The 17237-nt window shown below is 38.6% G+C and overlaps 1 protein-coding gene across 2 annotated transcripts in view; it reads left to right on the forward strand.

The window, feature by feature from the left end:
• The window catches only part of LOC108109686, a 54271-nt gene extending 39569 nt beyond the window's left edge, over positions 1 to 14702 (forward strand). For both annotated transcript variants that reach the window (XM_017218284.2, XM_017218285.2), the window contains 5 exons: positions 5799 to 5970; positions 6545 to 6682; positions 12094 to 12353; positions 12565 to 12657; positions 14129 to 14702. In XM_017218284.2, coding sequence (XP_017073773.1) covers positions 5799 to 5970; positions 6545 to 6682; positions 12094 to 12353; positions 12565 to 12657; positions 14129 to 14233 — 768 coding nt within the window. In that variant the 3' untranslated portion in view covers positions 14234 to 14702. The remainder of the gene's footprint in view (positions 1 to 5798; positions 5971 to 6544; positions 6683 to 12093; positions 12354 to 12564; positions 12658 to 14128) is intronic.
• The last annotated feature ends 2535 nt before the right edge of the window (positions 14703 to 17237 follow it).

The raw sequence follows: 17237 nt of genomic DNA on the forward strand, positions 1-17237 counted from the left end.
TCTCGGCCCGATTTTCCAGTCTTTTTTTTCACACAGCCAGCAGGCTCTTTTTTAAGCTGCCAAAATCAAACAAACAAAAGAGGTGAGCACAGGGGGGGCAAACACAGCCGGCAAACAATAAATTGTGGTGGGGGAGGGGAGGGGGGTGGGGTGGAGTAAGCGGGAAAACCAGCAAACTGGCAACAAGTAAAAGGCGCTTGCAATATTTTCCTTGTTTCTGGGATCGTTTTTTATGCATTTATTAATTGCCAACGTCCGCAAAGCCAATTAACTTGGCCAAGGACCAATTTCATTTTCGCTGCATACTCTCGGGCAGCTGGGTAAAAAATGCCAGCGAACTGAGAAGAACAAGATAGATGTGAAGAGATTTTACCTGGTCGGGCAACGTGGCGTATGAGTTATGCGGCAAAACAGGAGTGGCAGTAGCATGGCTAGTAGCTAGTGATTTACATCGCACTCTGACATAATATTATTTATTAGTTTGTGTTGCAAAACCCATTGGGAAAAACTTTTCAACTTTAATGTTTGCAAAAGAAAAAATTTTGTAATTTTCATTAGAAAAACATCAGTTGAGATGTCAAAGGTTTTTTTTTCTCCCCCGTTTTTGGTTTAGCAAAACTCTACAATTTTAATTTGCATTTTTTTGCCGTCAAAGTATGGAATTTAATTATTTTTCAGCTTACAATTTATTTAGTTTGTTAGCCTGGAAGCCACTTTACCATTAACATCTACATACGGGAATTCCACTTTCCACGCTCACAAAAGAATTTAATTACACTATTATTGACTAATTTTTATTGCTCTTTCGCTTTCAGCAGTCTCTCAGCTATGTCTTAAATAGGTTTATGGAAAATCTAAGAAAATATTTAAAAAATTAAATTCAAAATTTATGATTAAATTGCAGGTAAAACCTGATTTACAAGCACTCAAAGCTTTTCCTCCCCATCATTGGCCGCTCCCTGCAACCATTGCGTAATAATAATATTATCACGTCCCTCCCCCCTTTGAATTTTCCACCACCCTGACTTTTCGGCCAGGAGTTTCTGGCCAGAAATAGAAACTAATTTCATGTCCATTTTGGCGTACAACAATTTGGCTCGTTGGAATTGTTGCTCTGCTGTTTAGTTTCGGTTTTGCGGTTATGCTTTTAGTAGTAACCGCTGCCACGCCCCCGAAACCCCCCGCTTCCATCTTCTCTGTGCTTTTGAGGCAATAAGTGGCATGCCATTAAATAGACCGCAATTTTATTAGTTGTTGCTGCCGCTGCTGCTGCCGCTGCCACTGCTGTTGCATCAAAACAAAGGCAACAAAAAAAAACAGAAACAGAAACAAAAACAAAACGAGGTTACCAATAAACTTGCCTGGCAAAAACAAACACACTTTGCGTTTCATAAGTAGACGAGAGAGCACAAAGCCATCAAATTAGAATTTTTAAAATCACGAACAGCACGGGGCCAGTAGTAATTTCGCTTCCAGTTTACGACTCGCAAAATATTGCCAAATGCCGAAAAATGAAAAGCGTAAACTATTCCGTAAATATCATCTGTCAAAATGCTGTCGAAATGCTGGCGAATATTTTGGTTTGCGTTGGAAAGTAAAAATACCAAAATCCAGGCCACCAAAAATCAAATTTACATTTTAATTGAAGGCAAATTTTGATTTCCATCTCCGAACTTTACATGCGAAGAAGAACTTTTTGGTTTATTTCAGTTTCCATTTCAACCCAATTGAGTGTGACAATAATCTAGAGTATTCCCAATCATAATCCATAAATAATAATTCCATCAATTTCGATTGAGATGTTTGGGGCCAGCAGCTGGTTTTCCCCCTCTGAAAAACATTTTTCTAATATATTTAACACAAATTATAAACGCTTTTTCCCTTGAAAAGTTGAGTTGAGTGTTTTTGTTTTTTTATTTTGAAAAGAAAAGGGGAATTTAAGAAGCTTTAGCACTTTTCCCGCCAATCGATCTTTCTCTCTCTCTTTCTTATCTTCCATGGCCATCTCTTTCTTTTGCCAAAACATGTAAATTACAATTCATGCGGCGGCTGTCAACAGTTTTCTTACGTTTCTTTCTCTCTCTCTCCTTCTCTTTCAATATTTTTGTAGCAAAGTGTAGAAAAATAAACATTGGCCATATAGACGACAGGTTTTTTCTGCTTTATTTGCCTGCTAAAAAAATATATTTGTCTTGTTTTCCATTTTCATTTCGTATGCATAGAAAACTTTGACCCATTTTTCAAGTTTACTGCCCTCCAACACCACCCACCGAAGTGGCCTTGTCCTTGTGTTTTAAGCATGATTTACAAGCTGGCCAAAACAAAAACTTTTAATGGCCAAGAAAGGCCGGATGACAACACGAATGTCGGCCGAAAGGTTACAACACTTGGCCAGCACAGACTACAGGCTTAATCTTAGATTTTCTTGGATTTATTGAGCAGCTGCTTTAAGGTTATTTTCTTTGATTTTCCTTATAAGATAAAGGTTTATTTTTAATACTAACAAAGTTACTTCTTTAGCCATTTTTGGTATTTTCTTAGCCTTTATCTGCATATATTCCCTTTGTCTGTTAACATTTTTATTGGCTGGTTTTGCGTGGTTAACTTTGTGCTGAAGTAACTTTCTGAATAAAGCCAGCAGTTGCTTGCCTTTTCCGGGCAGCAAGGAGTTCTCTACCCTCCCTTCCACCAGCTTTGATTTATTTAATCCTTATTGTGGCTGCAATTGCAGCTCTCTAAAGTTACTTCTTGTCTCTGCTGGAGTTTTCTTAAAATCAGCCGCCGCCTCCCCCCCAACTCAACTACCAATCGGAGGCTGGGAGAAAAAGTTTTTCGGTTAAGAGAAAAAATATTATTTACATTGCCACAGCCCGCTGAGAGGCAGGCAATATTTTTTCAACAATTATTTGACTCAAGTTAAGGGGGGGTCCCCGAGGGACAAAACATGCCTTGGCTGGCAGTCAAGGGTTAAGGCGTCAAACTTTTAACTCAACGGGAAAAAAACAGTGTGGAACCATTTCGAAATAAAATTATAAGTACATAAGTAAAACCAGTAAAGAGAGTGGCAGAGAGAGAGAGAGAGGAAAGCGATGGCCAAAATGAAATTATTAAAAAGTTGCATATTTACGATGACCGACCAAAAAGACCAGGAGCAGGAGCAGGACCAGGAGCCAGAAGAAGTTTTTCCTTTTTTGCGCTAGCCCACGGGAAAAGTGGGGTTTTCTGACATGACCGAACGGCCCTTAACGTTTTTCCGGGGGGTTTATTTAGTTTAAGACGCACATGGCAAAGTTTCCTTCTTTTCTGGCTGCCAGCAAAGTTGCTGTCAAGAGGAGAAACTTGGCTTTCGGCTTTGACTTTCGGTTTTATGTACCAAAAATGGCCAAAAAAATAAGGGAATTATTTTTAGTCAGCTTAAGGAGGAGGAGGAGCAGGAAGAAGTTAAGTGAAAGGGAGCCGGAGACAGACGTTTTAATTTAATTTGAAAGAAAGCTGGCTAAATCCTGTGCTTTATTATTATTTTTGTTGATTGAGAGCTGTGAATAAGGCGCCGGAAAAGTTGGATGAAAGCCATAAGGAAAACGCCTTCGAACCCAAACCCGGAAAACTAGTGAAAATAAAGGTAAAGGGAGAGTGCATAAGTAGTAATTTGTTATTTAAAGGTTAATTGCCAGATTGCCAGATTGAATGATTATATATATATTCTATATAATTCTTTTCAATTTCCCTAAAAGGTCAAACCTTTTTGGCCTCACTGCCATCGATTGTGTGTATTTTTATTTCGAGCTCTCGCTTTTCTCGCTTTCCTTTCCCCAAAAAATTCCACCCCAACTTAAAGTTTCACATTCGTGTGCTTGTATGCGATATTATCGCCTAACAAGCGGAAAAGCGGCAAGCGAAGGATGGAAAGGCCTGGAGAGGAAAAGCCAAAGGAGAGACGACCTCCTCAAGTTGACAACGACAAAACGCAGAGCAATTTAGATATTGATTTAGATAGCGTCTGGCAAATATGTTTTCCCACTTGAACGAGAACAATATTGGGGAAAACAGGAAGGAAGGTGTATATAGACTCCTTGGCTTTTCCTGCCTTCGATAAGTTGTCCTTGCAATTGGCAATCAAACAATGATTGATAAGCGTAAATCCCCCAACATTAGCAGCTAATATTAACCCATTAATAAACAAACTGAATGCCGCTTAAAGCTTAACTATTTAACTCGTTTTTTAGGCCACTTCATTTATGTATAATTTATGGGGCTCGTTGGCTATGCAAAAAGTTAAATATATAAATTAAGGTAGTGGAAAAAATGACAGAGTTTGCTGAAGCGGCAAAGTTGTAAAAGGGTGTAAAGGGTAGATAAGTTTGATAAATATAAAGTAAATTAAAGGAAAACCTATCAATGAGTGGCCTATAAACTTACAATTTCTTACTCTTAAAACCTTATATTTGATGTATATAAAATATAATCAAGGGTAACTTCAAGTCCAGCTACTAGTTTAAGTTCCATTATTAATTCAAGTGCAGATTTTGTTGGCCATAAAACGATTTGATTTAATCAAAAACAAAAAGCAAATAGTAATAATTGCAAACTGTTGCTCGTAAATTAAATTGTTAAATTCTTGCAAAAAATAAATAAAGAGAAAAGGAGAGAGAGGGCGTATATTTGCCCTTGCCCTGCTCACTGAATAAATCAAACATGCTGGATATTTATTCACTCGGCTAGTGCCATAATTGCTGGCCAACAAAAAATAAAAACCGATAAAATAAAAGCTGAATGGTAAATTGAGAAGTAATGAAAGGAAAACTCTGTCCATGTGAAGTGAGAAATTCCAAGGAGCAAGCTTAAAATGTATTTTTGGTAAGTGAAGGAAAATGCTGGATAAATGTGAAATGAGTAAAGGCCTTGCCTGGCGTATACGCAATTTGATCTTAAATTGGTAATGAAATGAAAAGTTTGGTAAATGGCCAAAGATTGAAATATTTATTTCATTTTAAAGGGGAGAACAAATTTGGAATATTTATCAAAGGATATTTCTGGGAAAGACCAGAATTTAATATAGAATAAATCAAAAATTTTCCAGTGACATATTCCAAGAAGGTGCAAATTGTCCTTCAAAGTTAAGAGGAACAACCCAGAGTGTAGACTACAGCAATTGAAGTTACAGAAGTTTAGAGCCCTGAGAGACCTGTCGGTGGCGTATACGCAATTTTACCTCACTGTGCCTCAGAAATCAAGAAGATGTCTTCAATTCCGGTGTTGCAACATTGCCAGCTATTTTTATTCGCCTGTCAGTCATTCCATTTCCATTTCCATTTCCATTCCTTTCTCCGCTTTTCTCTTGGTTTCCCCCATGTTCATCTGCCACTTTCTCCACACCGAAGAGCAGCTGCTGTCTTCTTGACTAATTTATATGTGCATATTAAATTAGTCGGGCGAGGCAAAAGTGTCGCGCTAGGCATTAGTTCACACCCTCTCTTTCTCTCGTTTTAACAACCGAAAGGACCGCCCCAAATGGCTAACACCTATACACACACACTTGCTCACACACACTCACACACACAGCTGCTTCAATCTGTTGGCTTTCATTATTTAATTGCCACTCTTGGCAAATTTCTAAGGCACACCCGGCGTATGCGCAATGCGGCTCGAAAATAATCAAATTTTGATGGAAATCTAAATGCATCCGAGGGAAATGCAGACAATTTTCAGTATAAATATTAAATATACATAGTTCTAAGTTCAAATTCACTTAAATTTGTATTTAAAATTGATTGTTTTTTTTCTCTTGTTTTTTGTAGCAACAATCGCTGAGCGACACCAGTGCCGCCAGCAGTGGCAAGGGCTCCAAATTCTTATTGCGTAAGCGTAAATCAAAGAAGACAACCGCAGCAACAGCAGCCGCAGCAGCAGCAACAGCAAGAGCGGCAACAGCTGAGGCCGCAACGTCGGCCAAAAAGGGTGGCAAAAAGGGTAAGTTGTTACCAATTTAAGGTTATTCCAGCGAAACTTTCGCCAAGGAAGAAGAAGTTTACTCGCCTACCGAGATTTATTTTGATTGCCGTTTACAGATGGTTGTTGTTTATGGAATTGGGTCATAAGAGGGTTAATTATAAAAATCTATTTTTGATTTAAACTTTGAGTTAATTATTAAATTATTAATTTTAAGCTTATAATTTTTATTAACAGTTTAAAACATACTAGAAAAAATACTAAATAAATGCCAATTAAATAATAATAACTAATAATAAAAAATAATAATGAATAATAAAGAAATACTAAAATAATAATGAAAAATCACTGAAATCTAACGCCAGGATCTTAAGGTTTCTATAAGTATGCAATGATTTATTAAAAGCGTTCGTTTTTACTGCATACTTTCAGGAAGCTTTATGAGGGACATGAGGGACACCTGAATAAGATTAAGAAATTTAACTAAAAATAAATAAATAATAAAATAAAAATAAAAATAAAAAATAAATAAAAAACTATTTATTAAATTAATTAATATATTTAATTTAATATAACATTTTTATGTTCTTAACAGATGTCACCCCGACACAGCCTTCGATCAAGTGCGTCCTGGTGGGCGATGGAGCCGTGGGCAAGACTAACCTGATCCTTTCGTATCTGGAGAACCGATTCAATCCGGAGCACATACCCACAGCCTCAGACATTTATAATGGTGAGTTCAGCGTTGACGGCGCCCCTTCAACAGGTCTCGCCACTCAGAGGGCCTCCGTTTCTTAAACGGCCTCGAATCCTTCTCGAATCTTTTTTTTCTTTTTTGTACTTTATGGCTCGACCTCTGCGGCCTTCGTTTCGATTAAAGGAGAGTTGGTTGTGGATTGGGCCCTTGGTGCTTGGTGCACGTATATGAATTTTTCATTTTGTTGAAAACCAATTTGTGAAATCTTTACCCGAGTTTTCCGTTTTCCGTTTTCCGTGTGAAGGATGTGCCAGCGGTGGGCGGATGTTCCAACATCTGAATTTCGTTGGGGTTACAGTTTTTCAGATGTGTGTGTGTGTGTTTTGTACTATTCACGAATTTTAATGAACGGAAAATTGAAATTTGCGGCTATTCAACAGAAGCACAAAATGTGAAAACTTGACTTTGTTTTCGGGGAGGTGGATTCCCAGTATTTTTTTTTTGCCCCCCCCACACCTCCTTCCATGTGCAATTGATTGAATTATGCTTAGCCCAAAGACCACCCCTCCTCGCACCTCTCTCAGTTAACCCTTATCCCTTAACCAGCGTGTCTGGCACTCGAGACTGCCGGCAGCCAGTTTAACCCCTCGCCGGGCCCCAGGGGCTGATTTTAATAAAATTTTGCATGAATTTGCACTTCTCTGCACGCTCGCTAGCTTCCCCAAAAATTGTGTTTCCTGTCAGTCAGTCAGTCAGTCGGTTGAGTGTGTGTGTGCAGGATAAAGGAGAAAGGAGAGTGAGTCCTGGCCAAATTCGCCCTGCAGATAATCGTGGAATAATTCAACAGATTCAACTAGGTGTACTACACTGAGTTGCAGGCAAATTTCCAACCATTATTTGGTATTTTGGCAAGGCTTTTTCAATATTTGATGGCTCTCTTTGTGGGGAAATTTAAAGTTGATGTGGTTTTTGGATGGTTTATTAAAGATTTAGACCCCTATTAGGTTATAAAATCAATGGAATTTATTTTTAAAATTTTTGCTTGAATTATTTTGATATTTTTTGTTGCTTTTTGATTGGTGGAAAGTGTGGTAGGAGGTTAGTTTTGTTTTTCTTTTTCTTATAAAAAGGATGGCAATGTTTTGAAAGTTCATGTCTGTGACCAAATAACCTTCATTTTTGTGTATAATCTTTCTATTTCTCTTCCTCTTTTTGAGTTTGTAAGTTCATTTCATTTATTTTAATATATTTTTTTTAACTTTTTTATAACTTTGCCACAGAAAATAACTCAAAAAGATCTTCTTGAGAGGCCTTTGCCTTTTTGAAAATGAAAATTCCCATATTTGTTCCCTTCGTTGTTTGATTTCTTTTAGCTTGTTAACCAATTCAAAATTGTTGCTCGACATTTTTGCCTATGAGTACAAAAAGAAATATACCAGGCCATCGACAATTGCCCGTTTGCCTGTCCTGCTAATTGAATCCCCTTTTTCGAGTTGAGCGAAATGCCAGGATTGCAGCTTTATTTTTGGTTTGGGCTTAGAGTGAGGGGGGTGGGGAATTGTATTTGAAACATTTCATTTGCCCTAAAATGCCAGGGATGTCACTTTTTTAGCCAGGGGTTTGGCTACACCAGCTGCTTTTGTCCCGGTTTTGTCGTTTGTTAAGAATGAAATTACGCATACGCCGTGTGTCCCCCCTGGCCTGGCTTTTAGCAACAATTGGCCGGGTCTGTGAATACCGGGCATAGCTGGCTCTCAACTTTCCGTGGAATTTCAAGCTTTCCCCCCTCTAGACTCTCTCTCTCTCCTGAATGTGCACTTGTGCTTGCCTTGCCATCTTCTTTTTTTTCCTTGCATATTTTGCCAGGGGCCCAAGTCTTTGGCATAGTTCTCCGGCCATTAGGCATAAGTTTTGGCAACTAATTAGGGCAGAAGGTTGGCTAATTGACTGGCTCTAAGTGCGTCAAATTGTTGAATTTATCTAGGGATAAGGATGAGGGACACATACTAACGTAGATCCCCTAATCTGTGACAAATGCTGGCAGAAAAAAAGGAAGAAGGAGTAGGAGGACGGCGGCTCAATTAGGTGTCAATAAGGTTGAGTCAGCAGGAAGCAGAAAGAGCTCAGCTGACTTCTTGGCTCACAATTACACAATTGCTCACTTGAACATATGTGGAGGGAGGGGTGTGGCTGGGTGGGGGGGTGGTTTTCCTTGGCAGTTTTCCCTCAACCGCTAACGATGCTCGCTCGCCTTTTGTCCCGACCTCAACCATTGTCTGGCTTTCCTTTTCGAAGCACTCTCCCGGAGAATCGCTCACTTCACTCTCCAGTTCAGTTCACTGTTTTTGTTCTCCATCGCGTAAAGCGATTTTCAGCTGAGCTGGCAAACAATTTCCCTTTTGTGGAAAGCAAAAGGAAAAAAGAAAAGGGAATGGCATTGAATGGGCCCTGTGTATTCCGGCATTGATTTCCACTTTTACACTTTTTGGCAGCTAGAAAATGCCAAGAAATACGGGCGGGTAACTAATAAAGCAACAATGAGCCCGTTCCAAGGAAATTGCACAATGAAATGATGAAAAGTGATTGGGACTTTTCCCACTGTTATTTGTCAGGTGAAGAAAATGCAGAAAATGGCTAAATTTTCCGAAATTTAATAATGAGAAGATAAGCCAAGAAAAGGGTTTAGCTTTTGGATTTCACTAGAAAACTTTAAGAGAGAAAATGATGAATAGACTGGACTTTAGTTTACTTTAATAAACTAGCTGAAAGAATTCTCTGGTCAAAAGGGGAGATGGCATGCCCATGGGCCGGAAAATTCACCAGCACCAAAGTGAAATGAGGTGGACGTTTTTTGTTGAGCTCCATTAAACCAAAAGACGAGGGTTTTAGGCCACAGATGAAGTCACATCAACGTCAGCCTTTCGTTGCCCTGAAAATGTATTCATGAATTTCATACGCTGCACAAATTAAATTTATTTTACATGAGCCCTGGCTCTGGCGACCTTCGCTGCAACTGAAAACCAGCCACCAGCCACCTGCTACCCTGCTACCCTGCTAGCTGCAACCTGCAACCTAGTACGTGCTGCATGCGGCAGGCTGATTAAAAATCCCCGAGCAGGGCGGCCGGGCAACTTTATTTACGCAGGCCAAACAGTCGGAGGAGGCTGCATTGAATGAAAGGTTGCCATGATTAACTTTTAGATAGGACATGGACACAGTCCGCGGGGTGAACGTTGAACGGTTGAACGTTGAACGCTGAATGTTGTATGTGGCATGTTGGTTGTTGGCTGTGGATCTAGGATGTAGGATGTGTGGGGTGTGAGAGATCGGCAGGCTGGGTGAGCGCGAGGTCAAATCTGCTTGACGGGGCGTGTAAAAACAAGCCAAGCCTCAGCACACTGAAAAGAATTAACAAGTTAAAAGGAACTTTGATAGAAATGACTAGGAAGATGGTTTTTTAGGATGATATTTCCTATATATATATAGTATATTATCCTAAGTCCAAATCAGGGAATAATCATGGAACATTGATACTAATAGTTGCCACTTTAATAGAGTTTTTAATTTAAGTTTTACAAAAGACAGCTTTCAAGGGTTTCTTTTTCCATAAATAATCTTTTTAAGCTATAGTTATATTTTTATAAATAATTTAAGTATATTTCTTGCTTTTTTGGGCAAAGTTCTAAAAACTTTCTTAATATTTTTTGATCAAGATCTTAATAGTTGATTTTTCTTGGAAATCCAATTAAACATTTCTGAAAAATAATCAAAAATTCTATAAAATATTTCTTAATATTTTATATATCTAACCTTTTTATTAGTTACTTTCTTTTTCCAATTATTAGAAAACTAATCTTCTATTAGTTACTTTCTTTTTTAACTTATTAGAAAACTAACCTTCTATTAGTTACTTTCTTTTTTAACTTATTAGAAAACTAAAACCATTCTCCTTGTGTAGACTCGGCAAATGGGAAACCCCTTCGACACTCTCCTGAGCATCATTGAAATCATTTTCGCCAGCGTTTAAATATGAATGTTCTTTGCACACATGGTAGGTGGCTGTGCTGTGGGTGGGCTATGGCGCAGGGCTTTCCCAACACGCTTTACTAATTCACTTGCTCTAGCTGACGTTTCATTGTTGATGATGCTGTCCCACGCCCCACCCCCCACACCCCATGCCCCCATTTTCATTTTCATTTTGATTTTGATTTTCAACTTGACGCTGTTCCGGCTAAGATCCAGTCTAGTAACTAAGCAGATGTTATCTTTGCTCTCTAAACAACTCTACTCATTAACTGAAGGGAGAACCAAAGATGACTTATTAACAGTTTTAACCCGCCTTTGTTTTCTCTACATTTTTAATTACCATAACTATAATTAGTCCTTGTTTTATCCGGCAATTTGCATTTGCGGTTGTTTGGTTGGAATTTAAGCTGGAAATTAGTTGACCACAATGGGTTTTATGAGTATTCCGCGTTATGTAAATGGCAGAGTGAGCTTGCGAGAAAGTTTTACTAAATATTTGCTTTTCTAATTAATTAGTTTTTTCAAAAAATGAGTACTTTTAATAACAAATTTAAGATATTTTTAAGAGATTTGTTTAAAAATCTTAAATTCTTTCACAATTTTTTACCTTGTTAATAGCTTACTTTTGGCTAAGTAAAGTCAAAAAAGAGACCGAAATGAAATGAAATTTTCGCCAATTTTCAGGCATTTCGAATTTTCCAGCTTTTCTGGCTGATGGTGGCTTTTTTTTACATAAATATCTCTGTGTAAGTCTAAGTGCCACCTGACGTATGCCTGTGTGTGGCTTTCCACTATAACTAAAAGAGTGTATATGTGTGTGTGAGAGAGTGTGTTTGAGTGTGAGAGTGTGTTTCGAGTGAGTGTGTGGCATGAGCTATGCCAAAAATTTGCACTTGCGTGGAGGAGACAACAAAAGGATTGGCAAAGCATTTTAAATGAAATTAAATTCCGACAGGAAAATGCAATCACAAAGAGATGCGAAAGAGAAAGGGCCCGTAGTGAGAGTAATTTGCATATTTTTCAATTAAATTGAACCGAAATCAGGCCAAAGTGTGTCCAACAACTCAAACCAAAGACAGACACACAAATCAATTGATTCGTTTCCGAAATAAAAATGTGAGAAAAGCAAAAAGGAAAGGGTATCTCATTGAGGGATTAAGCTAAAGATCTTGATTTTTTGGAAAAAATTTTGATTTTTAGTTGATGTTTTAGGAAATATATTGCCTACTTTCAGGGTTTTTTGCATTACTTTTCTTTATATAAGTTAATTAACTTATTAAATGAGATTTCTGTTTGATTTTTGGAAGCTTAAGTTAAGGTTTTCTTAAAACTTGCTGATTTTTTCACTATTTTTAAGGCTAAAACACCTCGTAACTTATTTATTTATGAATAACAACTCTCTTTTATTTCTCCCCCTATAGCCGATGTCAATGTAAACGAGAGTCCAGTGCACCTGACCATATGTGATACTGCCGGCCAGGACACCTTGGATCCGTTGAGGGAGCTCTGCTATCCGGACAGCGATGTCTTCCTGCTCTGCTTCTCGGTGGTGAAGCCGGAAACGTTTCGGGCCATCAAGGCCAAATGGGCACCGAAGTTTGCCAAGACCAAGGCCGCCCTGATTTTGGTCGGTACCCAGGCCGATCTTCGCACCAGCCCAAATGTCCTTAACAAGCTGCAGGTGAGTGGGACGTGGAGTGTGGAGTGCGGAGTGTTGACTGGAAGTCTTCGTTTTGAGCTGATTTATTTATGTTTTTGGCTGCCGCCTGTGGGCGGACTTAATCATTATTTATCTCTGGCTCTGCGATTCAAATATTTATGAAATTCTTATTTGATTCCATCTGCCTGGGAGCTAACTTAATTTCGTTTTCCCGCTTCTTCCCGCTTTGCAGACAAATGGCGAGAAAGCAATTTCATATACAGACGCCTGGGATTTGGCAACAACAATTGGCGCAAAATACATTGAGACTTCGTCAGCCACACAGGTGAGTTGTTAGTGGTGTGGAGTCGTCCACTGGCAGAAGGGCGGGGAAAATGGTTAAGCGAGGTGGTTAGTTGATAGATGGAAGGAGAACCTCATATTAATTAAAGCCAAAAGGCAGACAAGTCATTGCTCTGGGTCTGCGGCTGTCTCGGGTAAACACTTCAAAAAAAGGTGCTCAGGGGAAATGTGGATATTCGAATGGACATAAAGATACCCTATAAAGTTAGGCAAAAAGATTATTATCTGCTTTTTAATTAAAAGGAAAAGAAATTGTAATATTTCTCTTATTTCTATCTAACCTGACTCCTTAAACTAAACAATATCTTGTAAACAGAAAGACTTAAGGACCTTAAGCTTAAATACAAACATAAACCTATTAAAGGGCATACCCTTAAGAGTGTGCAGGATAATCCGGCGAAAGAAGAAGCCTCCTGCAGGAAAATAAGAAAAAAAAATACAAATTCCGCAGCCAAAAGGAGGCGTCCTCCTGCGGGAGGAGGCAATGGCTGGTCGTGGTCCTGGTCCTGTTCGCTTTTTATCCTTTTGAGTCGCCTTGTCACATGGCATACGAACACACAGACACACACACAATAATCATAATTGTGTGGTTAAGAGGGGGGGATGGGGTAAGTGGAAATGTGGAAATGGGAATCCCCTTGTTTGCCCCAACACTTCCGACTGAATGCCGTCGCTCCTGTCAGCCGTGCATTGCACTTTGCGTGGATTTCCCCGAAGGTAGCACCTTCCCTTGTCACGCCTCCTCTCCTTTGCCAGTGGAGAGGCGGGAGTCAGGAGTCGACAAAAGAAGGCAACAACGAAGATGAAGCGATTGCAACAAATTATAAAGCACTTGGCACCGCCAACCAGATGAGTATGACGATAATAACGACGACGACGATGATGATGATGATGATGATGTCGACGAGAATGGTGACAATTTGTTGTGGAAAAGCTTCGCTAGTTGCTGGAAAATAAGACACACACTGTTATATAAAACCGCGATTAAGTTGCATTGCCGCCAGAGGGGAAAATCTGTCCGAATTTGTGGGTTTTTTCAAGACTTTCATCTTTACAGGATCACAAAAGAGATGTTTGCCACTAATATGGCAAGAATATGTACTAAATATCAATTATTAAATTCTGTTTTAATATGATAATAATCTAAAATGATAATCAATAGCCAAAAAGTAAACAAACACTAAATTTTAACCCCTAATAAGTTAATAATTAACAAATAAACAAGTCACAGAATCCAAAAAACCAACTAAGATTAGCTTTGAAATGAACCAACTACTGAATGAGCTTACAAATACTTAGTTAATTAAGAGTAAAATACTAAATTAAGCATGTACGACGAGTATCAACCAGACAATAGTAGTAATTAGCAGAATGCAAACAAAGGAAGTTTTTTTTTGCTAAGCTGTATTGATTTAATTGGGCAGTGATTAATATGCGTATTATTTCGTTTGCAGGACAAAGTCAAGGATGTATTCGACACAGCCATTTGGGAGGGCCTAGTGCCCACCACCCTGCCGCCCACGCCCTCGTTCTGGAGGAAGCTCTTCTGCCTGGCCTGATGAGGAGGACAACCACCAACCCACTCACGATTTATTATTTTTTTTAATTAGCTATATTTTATGACTATTATTTATATAAACAAAAAAAAAAAAAGAAACACCTTTGTTTAAGAGATTTTCGTTTAGCAGTGCTCGCACACACAGACTGATCTACACATTAACTAAAATAATAATTAAAAAAAAGCTAAAAAGAAATGTATTTTTAATGCCCAAACGAATATGCTATCATTATAGGTTTTAGCCTCTTACTCGTATTCATGTTCGTGGTTTTCTCTCATATATACTTTATTATTATTATTTTTTTTTTTGCCTAATTATAGTTTTTAACTATTTAAATTTGATTATCGCTCGGACCCACGACTATGTTACATCATTCCATCCATTATTAAGCATTAAGTTTTAAGCGAATATTTCAAATATTGTATATCGAAGGCAGTATAAAATATAAAAACGATGCAAATCCACTAAATGCTCTTGTCTAAATGGAAGTTACAAGGGGAGGTAAGGGGCTGAGCAGGTTGCACATCCCTTCAGTTTTTCCAAATAATTTGGCACCCTAATGCCCTAAGTGCTGGCAAAAATAATAATAAATAGCGAGGGCATTACGAGGGCTCCTCGTCTCTCGGATTCGAGTGCAGAATCAACAAAAACAACATTAGCGTTTCTCTCTCGATTCTCGACTCCGTCAAGTAAGCACACACATTCAACACACACATTCAACACACATACATTCAGAACACACACACACACACACACATATGCAGCTTAACCTGAGGGTAAAGTTTTTGGAAGAACTGAAGGAAAAACTTGTCAAGTTTCCTTCACCACAGTTGCGAGGAGGCTTTCCAAGCTGGTCTGCAAAAATTTAAGAACCATTAGGGAAATTAAAACATTTTTTTATTTGCAGAAACAGTAAAGGTAATATATTAAATGAAGTTATTTTAAAGTTCTTAAAAAGACTAAAGAAAAAACGAACTAACACTAAAGATAAAAACAATTTTATCTCACATAAAAAGTCAATGACCTGAAAAAGTTTTAAACTGCAGATAAACGCCTTTAATGAAGCCTTTCCTAGCTTTAATAATAATATTTTTCATCATTTTAATTAATTATTTTTCATACTAAGAAGACTCCATTTATTAAAGCCTTTTTTCATAGACCGCTTAAAAGTAGGCAAGCTTTTTCCCATTTCCTTAAAATTACAAAATACGAAAACCAACAGCTAAAAAAATCACTTTGGAAGCCCCATAAAAGTTGCAGTTTTCAGTAGCTTCCTTGCCACAATTTTTTTGTACTCTCTAGTTAGGTTTTTTTGTGCATCGTGAACTTGGCAGCGGGATACCAGACAGAGGCCATCAAGTGTTGCGCTGATGCTGATGTCTTGATTGTGCAGACATTTCCCCCCGTTAAGAAGAAGGGCCAAAAAACCATAACCAAAAAGGGTTAAACATTGCAAGTAAGAGCAACAGTAATAACAAAACTGAAACCAACCAGCTGACGGGCAAGTGCAGTGTAAACATTTTCACATTGTCTGGCCAAATCTGGCAAGCAAACAGTTAATGTGCCTGTCGACAGCAGCATCAGCAGACGCAGCAACATGCAACAGTTCAGTTCAGTTTTAGTCCAGTTTTTGCGTAGCCCATAAAATGGAAGATTCGGTAAGGCGACATGACGCCAATGCAGAGGCAGATATGGCAAAAAAAATCATAATAAATCAATAGCAGAACGGAGGAAACTTGGCCATGTCATGTTCCTAAATTTATGGCTACTTACGAGCACAAGCAATAAATACACAATTTATTAGACAAATATTTTGGGGCCAAGAAATTACGTATACGTACGTATATGGCCCTGCTAATGATGCATATCTCCAGTTGGTCGGATAACTGTTTGTGCGTGTGTCTGTAATGTGTGTGTGCTTAAGTTTGCTTGTATTTGTGTTCGTCCTGTCCAGATGTCACTTCATTTTGAGGGCGTCCTATGAAATATTGAGCAGATCACAAGGCCTTCGGGCCATGTCAATCGATTTGGGCCAAATTCCGTCCCACTTACGATTTGCTGCCCGGCGGCAGCGTTGGTGCAAAGTCGAAATTCAATTCAAGTTCCATAATGAAAAATGTGTCTGTGAAACTGTTGAATGGCTTTTCCCACTTTTCTTTCTACTCCTTTTTTTTCTACTCTTTCCGATTTCTGAATTATTTTTCGTTGCTTTGTTTGGTACGTGCCAATAAAGAGCCGGCCGGAGTCGAGGCACGCGGCTATTTATGTGGGTCATTCACGCGCACGGGATGTGAACCGCATCCGTAGTCCTTCTTTGTATCTATGTGTGTGTGTAGGTGTTTGTGTGTGAATGTCTGACTGTGTGTGGGTAATTTACTTAGGAATAGATACAGATACGGATACGGATACATGTGGCACAGATACGCGGCTGCCAGACACGCCACTTGAACCCCTGATTACGCCCGGTAACGGTCGCTGGGTCGCTTGGTCGGCAGGTGATACCCTGTAAGGACTTTTAGGGTTAGGTAGGTCATTTTTACACTTACTAATCATTGCAGTAAATTATTATTGATTGCTAGATAAGTTAGTCACAAACTTTTATCTCTCAAACACCACTTTGGAAATCGGGTAAAGATTGGTCAAGTTATAGGCTGTGGAAGTTAAGTTTTGGGTCACCTTTCTGGAAGTCATCAAAAAAGTAGTTTCGTTTTGGGCTAAAAAGAGGCAACTACTAAGCAGTAAGCTAACTTTCATAGGTAGACGATAGCCTTTTGGTCAAGCAACTTGCTCTAAAAAAATCAAGTTTTTGGGTCACCTTTCTGCTTGTGGTCACAACCTCATACTTAGCCAACATAAATCTCTTTCTGTTATATAATTTTCTTAGTTTATTTTCCATAAATTGATCATAACTGAAGAATATAATGATGAATTATAAGAAATTTTGGAATATTTATGGGCAAACAACGGGTATGTCGGTATTTTGGCAGTTACTAATCCGGACTGT

The sequence above is a fragment of the Drosophila eugracilis genome, unplaced genomic scaffold, assembly GCF_018153835.1.
Source record: "Drosophila eugracilis isolate 14026-0451.02 unplaced genomic scaffold, ASM1815383v1 contig_649, whole genome shotgun sequence".
Classification (NCBI taxonomy): Eukaryota; Metazoa; Arthropoda; class Insecta; order Diptera; family Drosophilidae; genus Drosophila; species Drosophila eugracilis.